Here is a 12942-nt window from a genome sequence, read left to right on the forward strand (position 1 = left end):
GGAAAAAAGTATAAACAAAGATAAAGGAAGATTTAAACTTTGCAAGGAGGTTGTGTCAACCAGCCAGACTTCTAGACAATATAATCAGAAATTAAGTCACTAAGGATGATTTGGTATAAAAGTCTGACTGAACTGACCTAATGTTGAAAAATAACCAAAAACAGCTACCCACAACCTTAGGCATCAGTTTGTTCCCTGATAAAACGTTTGTTGACTGTCAAATAGACACTATAATTTACCATATTGCTAAAAATGCTTAATGCAGACATGTCATGTGTTTGTTTTAAATTTCTTTGATTATTTGTTATACTGACCAAGAGGGTTGACTTAAGAATGATCAGACTTCATTAATAAGCAAAATATGAGACAGCTTACACTTGTGTTCTCATTATATTTTTACAACTTTCATAAAGAGAGCTTGATAAAAGGCATGCAAATTTAAGCCCAATTTGAAGAGGATAGCACTGCAAGCACAAAGGGGACAGCGATTTACTTTGGGGTCAGTGAGGCAGTGGCTCAGGTGAAACCAGAATACACAGTTCAGATTCAAAATCAAAAAGGCCTCAGTCAACAGGAAACAAAACAAATGGTGCCCCAAGGCTGTTCCTGTAGGATAGTACATTTTGGGAGGAAAAATGAACCACAGAGCTGTAAGATTAAAAGAGGCGGCCTGTGCCAGTATCTATTTAGTGGCCATCAGATAATAATGAGAGCATTTATTAATGCTTAATCATGCCAGGCACCATATTAAACATTTTATATGTACTCCATTTACTCCTCACAACTGGGGTAGGTATTACCCCCACCTACAGGAGAGAAACCGAGGGCTCAGGGTTTGTGACCATTATGGTCACAAAACTAAAAGACAACCTTGCCAGGTCTCATGTCCATGACTGACTCTAAAACCTGTGCTCTTACTCAAATAGTTTAACCCTTCTGTTTCACATTCATAAGTACAGTGGACATTTTGTAGTATGAACAATTCAGTCTGACTGAATTTTTCTGACATCTGACTCCCAGAGCTTAAACTCCATGGCTGTGGCAAGAACATAGAGCACTTTATAAGGTGATCAAAGCATCCACACCCCAGCCAAGCCATCTTGAACTCCTTAAGGAAACAAACATCTCAAGCAAGTTGTGTTATTTATCCAGAAATACCCCCTATTAACATAACTCAGTATTTGTGTTTACATAGGTAAGAAACTCTAAATTGTAACCAAGAAACTTTAAGTCCGTGATAGCAGATAAATTAGAAGAAAAATAAGGCATGAAAAATTTCTATGGTTTTTAAAAGCTAGTTTAACAAAGATCATATAACATTTAAAAAAATCCATAGTGATGCTCTCAGACAATGTGCGAGTCCTTAAGAAAAACCTAGCAAACTTAGGAAAGAGATTAAAATAAGAGGGATCCCCTAGATGAAGGCCAGGCTTCTCATGGATTCACTCCACACTGTGAAGCTGTGAAATAAAATGCTCACAACTGTTTGCACCTTCTCACAGAATCAATCCCCACTCTTCTAAACTCACCTCTTTATGTCTACTTCTGAACTATACAGTTGAAGAGAGATATGGAAAACTCACCAACCTACATATTTCAAAAACACTGCAAAATCACTTTAGACAGTGACCAAAAAAAAAAAAAAAAACCCGAGAATTTCTGTGGTAAAGGATCTTCCTACAGGTGCTTAAAAAAAAGAGGGAGGTAATGTGGATTCCCATGTCTGGAATGATTCAGTTGTAGTCCTGTTAGGACCAAGGGAACAGATTAGGAAGGATTCGGCTGAGGCTGAGTGATGACTCCAGGATTCTGCCATCTGAATTCAATCTGCTGGGCATCAGCTTATGCATTTTCAATCCTCGAATTCCTTCCCTAAGAAAAGCTGTGCCTCTGTCAAGGCTAACCCACCCAGCTTGTAAGCTGTAGTTTATAAAGCTAGGGTTTCTCTTGTCATTCCTTAGGTATGAAATGTCAATGAGAGGGATTCTTTCCCTCTCTATCCTCACCAATCCACACAACTCTGGGACAAGTCATACCATACAGAGAGTTATAAGGCTAGTTTGGAAAACACTGTTAACAGGATGTGAAGGAAGCTAGTGTGAACCTTAAGGTTGGGTTTCCCCTCCTTTGGGAAATCCATTAGCCTTTTATAGAATCCTTAAAAACTCTGTAAACCAAAAGAGAATAAATATTTGTCCCAAAGTTATTCAGAAATTGAATTTAAATTGAGCAATTTAACAAAATTCAAATTTTCGACTAACTTCTTTATATCCTGACATATGCAAGAGAATATATCTTGAGTTTTGTCCTTGTTTTGGGAGGAAGAGGGAGAGGAGAGTATAAGAGCATGTATGTGTTTATAATAACATTACTTCTATTAAGAGTACAAAAAGTCAAAGAACTGGAACAATTTCACTTAGAAAACATATCAATTTAGTCTTTACATATCTATTTGGGTTAGAAGCTGTCAACTGCTAATGATTTCCTAGTCAGCAAATAGTCCATTTTTCTCATTTAACACGACTCAGTTAACAAAAAACATGTGGCCCAAATTTTCTTCGCGTGTATCCTGCACACTGTGCCACTGTGACAGTGATAGTGCCATGCATCGTAAACACTGAGCACTCAGAAGTACCTTGATGGCTTCTCCACCAGAAAGCAATTTGCTTTGCAAAGCAAGCCTGTGACACTCACGGAAGATTCTAGTCCCTTGTACCATCAGGCCATATAACACCTAAAGCAATCAAGACAGCCCTAGTTGTGTTTTTAATGCAGTCTACTAAGCCATTGGGTCTTGTGCCTCCAATCAGACTAGAGCAGTGTTGGGAACATCTATTATTAACTGCAAAAGCCCATCTCTGAGGTTAATAAGTCTTCTTAATTAAAAAAGCTGAACCAAAACCACATTCCTCATTGATCACAGCTAAGCTTACTGGAATTTGTTCTTTTCATTCTTCTTTTGCACAGAGAGAGATATGTGAGGAGGAATATGTCATAGAGATATTTGAGAAGGAAAAGCATATTTAATAGCTGACCTATTATTCTACCATTCCAATTCTAACTTTAGGGATTGAACTACACTAGGCAAATATGATATTTCTGAATCTTGATAGTTCTTAGAAAAAGAGACTTTGATTATAATCTGTTTTTCTTTACAGTGAGTTCATAAAGTGTAATTTCCCATGGGCTGAAAGAGTGCTTTCGATATCCAAAAACAGCTACAGAACTAGGTCCCGTCCAACAGCCCCACCCCACCCCACCTTTGCAGCAAAGGGCAACACACCGCTTCCCCCATGTCAAGAAAGACAGCCTGAAAAACAGGAATCTACTTACAAAACAGTGAGAAAAATATTTGTAATTGGAACAATCCTCAAAAATCTACAACTTAAAATCACTGTATCATAAGGACCTAAAGGGAGAACAGACTAAATACATTGCATCATTCAAATGGCACTGTATTCACCCTAAAAGTACCAGTAAGTACAGATGTTTACTATCAGGTAATGACATTAGATACTGATGGAAATCTGTCAGATTCATTTCAAATTTAATCCTGTTTCGTGTTGACAAGTGACACTGAACGTTTATCTTCAAAATGTAAGAAAGGAGGGGGAAATCTACATAAAATAGGCTAAGATAAATGTCATCCCTTTCTACTCAAAATGGTGACCAAAACTGGGGCAAATCCACCTTAGAAAATCAAGGAACTACTTTTTAAAAACTTAGGGACTTGTCTACCTGACCATAAGTAGAGGTGTTAACCTATGAAATACGATACATAACTGCAGTTCTCCAACTTCAGGGAGGCCCGGGAACCACCTAAATGCCTGTTAAAATGCAGATTCCGATTACGTAGGTGTGAAGTAGAGCCTGGACATGTATTTTGATGGATAACAGAGACCAAGGATTTGGAAATGAGCACTTTGAAGATATTTTAATTGAGGTTCAGCACATAAACTTATTAGCATGAGTCCTAAACTATGTTATTCTTCTCACGTTAAATAATTTATAACAATGGTTCTCAACTTCTGGGGAAAATCAGAGAAACTTTCGAGAAACCATGTGACCTCTTCCCCAAAATATGCATATATGCACACAAGACTTCAAATACAGTAAGAAGTTCACACATCTACTGAAAACCCCAAGTAAAGCAATTCACGCTAGAATGACATTACCTTGTTACATAGTTGCACACAAGTCAAATGACATTCTAGGTTCTTCAATAAACATTTTGGATTACTTTATACAAACTATCTTTAATAATGGCATAATCATATGCATTTTCCATAAGAATTAGTTGGCATCTATAAAAACCCTTGGAAATGTCAGGTTCAGCAAGAATCACTCACTTTCTATCCCCAAAAGGCTGTTTTCCTCACTCAACAAAGCTTTAGACATCACTGAGACTAAAATTCCTAACATATAAAGAGATGAAGAATCCTAGACACATTGAAACAATCAAAATAGAGATGTTCTTACATGCAAAAAGGTTTCCCATAGACTCATATCAGAATTGAAAATACTTTTTACAATTAAATTAGAAATTACTTGAATTTTAACAACTTTAAATATCACCTAATATAGCACATAATATTTTACATGTTATCAGGGTGTGGACAGAGAGCATCTTGTGAAAACTGAAATAAATCTTTAAAAAGTTAGACTAATGCATTTACCTGATCTATTTTAGCAATCTCAATAGCTCAAGCTTACATAGTATTTGTTAACTGGATTTTGTGGACTCAAAGATTTTATCTAGCACTATATTATTATCATTCCCATATCAAAAATGTGCTAGACAGAAATTCAATGTTTTAACAAGTAGTTTTAATAAAACTTGATAAAAGTTCAACTTACTAAATGTATTAAGACTTTTAAAACTCTGAAATAGATATCACATTATGTAGCACGAAAAAACTCCCCAAAACTCCCTGTCCAGGAAGAACAAGAAGGACATCAAGATATTCTAAGCAATTTCCTGAACAACAGGAAATGAAAGGCTAGAGAGTCCGAGTTTTTGATCAGTTTACTTTTTTTTTCCTGAATAGGCTTACTTTTATTAACTGATGAAAGATAACATACATATGATATTAAAAACTAAAATCTAATGGTTCTCCTGTCATGATTGTCAGTAATGCTCAAGGAGAAAAAATGTTCATTCAGTTCCCTAGTTTTCTAAGGGGAAAAAAAAAATCTATCTACTAGACTGATTTAGAACTATGTAACTTTTATTTTACATTATTAGCATCAATTGTAGGCAGTTGCTTTACTGAGTCAGATAATTATATCCTCCAAGGCTACACAGCCCAATTTCATCCTGATGAAAATTTTTTTTCAGTTATAAAAGGGGTCATGTTTCTTCTCATTTTCACAACTCATTCAAATGATTGTTTCAATCACATAAAAATATGAGATGTATTGGGTCCATCTTGGATTTTTTTCTCCTTATGAAGAACTAGCAGAATATTTCTAAGTGTAATTTAACTGAAAACACTACTTTGACTTCAAATTTATTTTAATGATATGTACATGAGTTAAATTACAATGAAAACAGAATCAGTTATGTTAATTCCAAGTAACTTAAAATCATGCAACACTGCATAGTAAAAACAAGAGCTTTGTTCATATACAAAAAAGTATTATTTTGAGATTTATGATAGTACACTGAAATTTTTGACATAAGCTTTATGCAAAGAGTATTTTATAAAAATTTAAAGACCTGATTAATCAGTTAATGCATTATTAGGAAAGATAATAAACATTATCAGTAAAGTGAGGTTACAAGCAATTAATTTTAAAATTACACCAGGCATAGGGCTGAATGTGGTCTCATGAAATAAATGTTTGGTTAAGAAAATAGTTTTGAAAAAGATCTCATATTGAAGCTATGTATTAACTTTGTCAAATCTGGTTATATAAATCAATAGTCAAGTTTATTCAGTAAAAGAAAATATGCTTACCCTTTCTTATACTCATAAATAGGTACTTACATAGTCTTTATATACAAGTGAAGAAAAGTTCAATGTAAAAAATATACTGCCAATCCACTTATTATGGTTGAAATAGTTCTTTATCTACACATTACACTGAATTGATGAAAATGTCCAATTTAAATCACATTCAATAGCATAAATATTTAAGCTGAGTATTGTTGTAAACAATAGAGAAAAACAAAAGAATTTTGTCACTGGGTAACAATCTACTTCTCAGCTTAGAATGCTACAGCAAGCCTCAAACTTTAATTTAATCAAATCCAAAACCCACTAAACTTGGAGTAAATAAAGTGAATGTTCTTCAAAGTGCATAATTTCCATCTCATCCACTTGTAATATTTACCCAATTCCAGTTCATCAGCAAGAAAATAATATGTACTTGGCTATAAAAATACTAAGGAATGTTATTGGGGGACAAAAGGCTATTTGGTAGAAGAACTACAAAAATAATTAGTTTAAATCTTTGTAAAGCTTTAATGCAAGAACATCAGTACACTTTCCTTCCATAAACCTTAAAGCATGATCAATACCAAGATTTTAAATTTCCACCTTTCAAGTACTTGAAAAAAAGTTGCAACAAAGTGTCTCTTCAAAAATTAAGCAAGAACGATCATGCAGGTGTTAATCTGCTGACATTTGGGGACACTGATATTTGTGTCCGGTTGTCGTCTCTGGCTCCACTGGCAGCAAGTACAGGCAAGGAATCACTCTGAAATGCAGATGCAGGACAACTTGTTATGCCAACGTTTTCATCTTCACCAGTGTCTGAATCTGGGGTTGCAACTTCACTGTCCTGAAGCCCCAGGATCTCACAAACTGCTTGTGGCAATTCCTGAATATGCAAGATCAAACACAAAACCATCCTTCACTACAGAGCAAAAGTAATCACAAAGTAACACTTGCGCTCAAGAATGCACTGACTCCAGAATCCGAACGTTTGTTCTAACAGGGTCATTGTCATGTTCTCTCAAATCTTCCTTCTCCACTCCAAATGAAATCCTACAAACATACTGTTTCCTAATGTTTAGCATTTATTTCATCCTCCTTATTTACACAATCTTTCTCCCTCAATACACAGAAGTTCCTTAAAGGTAAAAATTATCTCACTGACATGGTTTGAACAAAACAGCTATCGAATGAATATCTGCAGAACTGAACCAAAATAAGTATTTGGAACCATGAACAAATGACACAAAGACCAAATAAAAATTCTCATTAAAATACAAAACCCAAAATACATCGGAAGCATAATGATTTGGTTTGAATTCAGATCATAATACAACAAATTTGCCTTGTTTTTAGAAATAATTAAGAGCTTGACTGATACGAATGTAATAATATAGACTAAATACTATCCATTTAATTATTTCCGATTAGCGTCTGTCTTTATTTGAGGATACCACATATTTAATATGAGGTCCTGTTCTGCATTCACTATTCAACTGCATAATGCATCAGTGCTTAGTTCAATTCCACAGCCTCCTTAGTTGTTGCAGAAATGTTTGCATTACTTTTGCCATTTTGTCTTATTATTACATACTTCCTAGCTAGCATAATTAATCAACTGTTTTCAATTAAGTGCTTTAAATCTATAATGGTAAACAAAGTGCCAGCCAATGCTTCGTCTGCCTTCAACTTCCTAAAAGTGCCATTTATTTTACTTCTAAGAAGAAAAATTTTCTTTACCTCAACCCACCAAAAACATACAAACAAAAAAATCTTACAATTATTTAAAACACTGTATACCTTGCACTTTACCATCTGTAGAGAAATTGCTTCTGCCTTGCATAGTACACCTTCCACATCAATTTTCATGGACAATTCATTGATATGCTAAAATGAATCAATAAAATAAAATGATAATCCAAACTGAAAGCACTAATTCTACCAATTTATTGCCAATTACATTTCACTGCAGATAAAATCCTTAAAATAGGGCCGGCTCCATGGCTTAGCAGTTAAGTGTGCGCGCTCTGCTACTGGTGGTCCGGGTTCGGATCCCAGGCACGTGCCAACGCACTGCTTCTCCGGCCATGCTGAGGCCACGTCCCACATACAGCAACTAAAAGGATGTGCAACTATGACATACAACTATCTACTGGGGCTTTGGGCGGGGGGGGGGGGGGGAGGAGGAGGATTGGCAATAGATGTTAGCTCAGAGCTGGCCTTCCTCAGCAAAAAAAGAGGAGGATTAGCATGGATGTTAGCTCAGGGCTGATCTTCCTCACACACACACACAAAAAAAATCCTTAAAATAAAAATATTCACATACTACAAACAGCAATTCTTTTTTTGGGGGTGAGGAAGATTGGCCCTGAGCTAACATCTGTTGCCAATCTTCCTCTTTTTGCTTGAGGAAGATTGTCACTGAGCTAACATCTGTGCCCATCTTCCTCTATTTTGTATGTGGGACACTACCATAGCATGGCTTGATGAGAGGTGTATGGGTCCGTGCCAGGGATCTGAACGTGAAAACCTGGGCTGCTGAAGCAGAGCGTGCGAACTTAACCACTATACCACCAGGCCAGCCCCCACATACTACAAATAAACAGGAAGTTCAATATATCTTTCTTTAGTTTATTTCAAGTTTTAAAGCTAAAAAATAGCTAATAAGCTTATGGAACATTAAATCCAGCAGCTACCCCAAGTCTACTATTTCAAAGTTATAAGCAAAAAACAATTATTCTTCTAGAAAACTAAACATAAAGGGGATTTGATTTTCCTTTTCTTCCTAATTAGCCATGTAAAAATAACTGGCCAATATGTATTTGTTGAACTGCCATTCTCACACAGTCCTAGTACTAAGGGTTACTGATACAATTTAAGTTATTCAAGGAATTCAATAAAGCTCCAAGAAAATGTTTTGTATATCAGTACCACCAAACAGAAGAAAGAGCCAAATATTAAAGTCTAAATTAAAGGAATAACTACCTTAAGAATTTCATTAAAGCCATAATGTTTTTCCATTATTTGCTGCTTTTCTGATTCCAGAATAGCACAACAGAGAAGAAGATGGAAATTTTTACACGGTAATTCAGTCCACATTACCTATAAAAAACAGAACAACTATTTAGTAAACTATGTCAATTCTAAAATATTATCCTCACAGATACAATGCTGAACTCTGAACGACTTCTACACAAAGCAGAAGTTGCCTAAATGGAGTAGTCCACTGTTTTCCTAGTTAGGAAATGACGGGTGGGGAAAGGAAGTCTTACCTTCACCTACAAAGTAACTAACATCAAGTTTAACATTATGTGAATACCATGAATTCCAAATGTGGCTCTTTAGGTAACTACAACAAGCAAATCACTGAGCCTAACCAATATGATAAATGGTATTAATTAAAAAGCCACAGCCATGAGGTTAAGTTTAAGATGTAAGGGTTAGAGGCATTTTCAATATTTTTCTGAACCTTCAGTTTCTCACTTTAAATCATCTTCAGTCTCTGGGGGGGAAAAAAACTAAATCCCGGAAATAAAAAAAAATTCAGTTATTTAGTACATGGACTCAAATACACCCAGAGATAGCTCTACATTCTAAACATCATATTATATAACTCAGAGTATCCCTGATAGTGAGAAAAACTAAATCAACCACCCAAAGTTCATAACCAAACGTACAAAACGTTCGATCAATAGCTGCACTTCTTCCTAAATATAGGTACTGCTCTCAAATTTAAGGCCTTGATATTTCCCCCTGGTGAATGTACCTAATAATGTCTTTTCTGCAGAGATAAAAAGACCCACATAAACAATACTATTAAAGCATACCTGTGTTTGTATTTCTTTCACCAGGAGTAAATCAAGTTGAATAATTTTCAGACTAAATACTATTTCTGAAAGTTTAATTATAATGCAATTAACCTCAAAGGTTTCATTAAAAGTTCCAATTTATTTGATAAACACAGATCGAAGAGTTATTCTAGCTATGTGGTAACAATATTCTTAATTCATCCTCTAAAAAAGAAGGTGAGATATTAATTTGACAAAGTGGATAAACTTTAAAACATGATTCCAGGTCAAGAACATGTGAATTTTACCTCTAGTTTCAAAAAGAGGAAGTGATCCTCCACAAAGCAGTGGTCCTTCAATCAGAGCATCACCTTCTCTAACAGTATCACAGTCACCAAAAGTATAGGAATCAATTTTCAGGCGCAAAAGCCTGAGATGGCACTGGGGTTCCACTGTATAAAAGTCTATTTATCACTCAAATGGATTATCTCCCCTATTCTTTCCTTGGGAGAATTTCTGTAATCCTTTATTTTTGTAAAGATAAATAGCAATCAGTCATTATACCCATACTCTATTTTTAAAGCACAACAATCTGTTAACAACTAACAGATATTTGAGAAGAAAATAATAATTTTCTGTTTTTCACCAAGAGTTGCCTGGGTGTAAAGCAGAAAAAAAGGACACACACCAAAAACATGATCATAAATATCCTCTAGAGTGGGGGAGAAGGAATGGGACTTGGAGTGGTGATTAAAAAAGATGTCAGCTATATCTTTAAATATTTTTCCTTGAGAAAAAAATACAAGTAAATATGGCAAAATGTTCACATATGTTAAATATGAATGGTGGGATGTTTGTTATATTATTCTTAGTATTTTGCTCTAACTTAAATTTCTTTAAAAAAGCAAAAGACAAGCTGGCTCCCTCCCAATACGTCAGACTACAAATAATGTGCCATCTCAAGTGACCGTCTTGTGGAAACTTCCTTGAACTCTATATAAATCTGCATCAAAATGCAGCCAAGCCTCACAGAAAGTCAAGTCTCCCAAGGAGAGAACACAGGCAAAAACGGTCTAGACAACAGGTTCCGGGAAACAACCAATTGGCTCCAAATCTCAGTAGGATTATGATTTACAGAAAAAAAACTCCAAAGACCAGAAGCCCAGATATTCAGTTAAAGAACACTAATTTTTAAGGAGAGACCACAAAACCATCAGAATTTTGGAACATAATTGCTTTAGAAGCTTCAGTTAGGCTCTGACAATCCATTTATATTCTATAGAATAAATTTCTTTCTTTCCATAATAAAGATCACATTTGTATAATAATTTAAGAACTTACCTCCCATAATCGAAGAATATCTAGAAAACTAAATTCCCTTTTAAATCTGATTAAAAGCCATCTGAAGCAAAAATAAAGGTATCCAGAGTCCTGAGATTCTATACAGAAGAAAAAATGTATATATAGCTTACTCTTAGGCTAATTATCTCAGAATACAGTGAACTTACTTCAAACTCAAATTTTTTTTATGCATCTTAGGCTATTAAAAGTCTTATAAATTGAATTACCTTCTACTAATTCAATGAAACAATTCAAATTTTCAGGCTAACTTCTTTAAAAGAAAACCACCAAATAACAACAAATAATTCATTTCATGAATAAGCTGTTTTAAGGAAGAATCATACAAAGATAGTTTGGTCCCACTTTTATCCCTCAGAGGAACCCAGGCAACAGTGGTAGAATATATATGTCTTTAAAAGAGTTCTTTACATTTTTTCTGTGTATTACCCTACAATTTGCTGGGCGTAGTTTTGATTCACTCAACTTACCTAAGTAACTGCAAAATCCACTGTCCAACAATCGAAGCAAGGTACTTAGCTGAATTAGCTGGGTCTTCATGCCTTGCATTTGTTCTTCAAAATTTTGATGCTTTAAAAGGAAACAAATATTACCACATAAGTGATATTTAATATATATTTTATAGTACATGTTCACTGATAATTAAACCATGAGTCTAAGGACAAATGGTGGACTTATACACACTGGTTATATTTAAAAAAAAAAAAAATCACAACTATAAGAAGCTAAAGCAACATTAAAAAGGAAAGAAAGCGAATCCGTGGTCTCAAACTAAGGATTATTTTTTCCCTCCACGCATTTGGTTTAGATAAAGAATGCAGCTGTAGACTGACTGATATACTTATTTCTTACATAGAATAAGAGACCTGGTGAAAGGAACACACACTTGGGAAATAAACTTTTATCAAATCACTTCCATTGTTAAATATTTCCTCAAATTATTAAATGAAATAGAATTAATTTTAGCTTTAATATGTATCTCATTTTAAAGAATTAACTAATTATTTCTTAGATTTGATGGCATTAGAGAATCTGTGAAGTCAAAACCATTCTCACAATAATACTAAAAGATTATACACATCTTGCACTTTAAATTCTCCCACGTGTAAAGGCTATATATATGATATGTGATTTCACAAGAGACTGAATACAGGAGCAGATGTGAAAATCCAGCTGTGTTCTATTAACCTAGACACTAAAAAAAATGGGAAACGTAAAACAATCCCTCTTCTCAATAAATTTTGTTTTGGAAAAGTTACTTTTCATGAAAAAATGTTACGTATGTTAAGGTATAATAGGTTTACTGTTATTTTTAAATGAATTAAATATTTATAAATTTATCACTATTAATTTCTCATATGATAAACATCAATAAATATAACCCACATAAACAAAAGCTCTTGGGGTCCTCAATAATATTTAAGAGTGTGAAAGGGTCCTGAGATCATAAAGTTTGAGAGCTGCTGTGGTTTACATGCTTTAAATAACCTTCAAAGTTGACGAGATTCTCTACCAACACTTCAGTCAGGGGAGGTTGGGAGGGAGCGAAAACAAAATAAATGAAAGGTTTCTTAGATGATTCTGATCCCTTTAACTCAAATGTGCTCGAACCCCTCTATGGTGACCAACTGCCCTAACCCTTGTGAAAAGTCTAAGAACAAGATCCCCTCCTTCACACTTTTTAGTTTTAGAGATGACGAAGTGCTTTATTAGAAGTATCTATCAAATTGGAAGTCATTCATTCTTGGTAAAAAAAAAAAAAAAAAGAATGTTTAAAGGCTACTAATTCTCAATAAACCGGTTTCTCTTTAATGATTTAAAGAACTAGTTTAATAGACTAACATAAGCTTTGGGAT

General features: G+C 34.5%; 1 protein-coding gene across 1 annotated transcript in view; it reads right to left on the reverse strand.

Annotated features, from left to right (window-relative positions):
• Positions 1 to 3919: 3919 nt before the first annotated feature.
• The window catches only part of TBC1D15 (TBC1 domain family member 15), a 75864-nt gene continuing 66841 nt past the window's right edge, over positions 3920 to 12942 (reverse strand). The window contains exons 13-17 of the mRNA XM_058568775.1: positions 11557 to 11656; positions 11069 to 11166; positions 8925 to 9041; positions 7740 to 7826; positions 3920 to 6825 (exon numbers count right to left, since the gene is read on the reverse strand). Coding sequence (XP_058424758.1) covers positions 6604 to 6825; positions 7740 to 7826; positions 8925 to 9041; positions 11069 to 11166; positions 11557 to 11656 — 624 coding nt within the window. The 3' untranslated portion in view covers positions 3920 to 6603. The remainder of the gene's footprint in view (positions 6826 to 7739; positions 7827 to 8924; positions 9042 to 11068; positions 11167 to 11556; positions 11657 to 12942) is intronic.

The sequence above is a fragment of the Diceros bicornis genome, chromosome 25, assembly GCF_020826845.1.
Source record: "Diceros bicornis minor isolate mBicDic1 chromosome 25, mDicBic1.mat.cur, whole genome shotgun sequence".
Classification (NCBI taxonomy): Eukaryota; Metazoa; Chordata; class Mammalia; order Perissodactyla; family Rhinocerotidae; genus Diceros; species Diceros bicornis.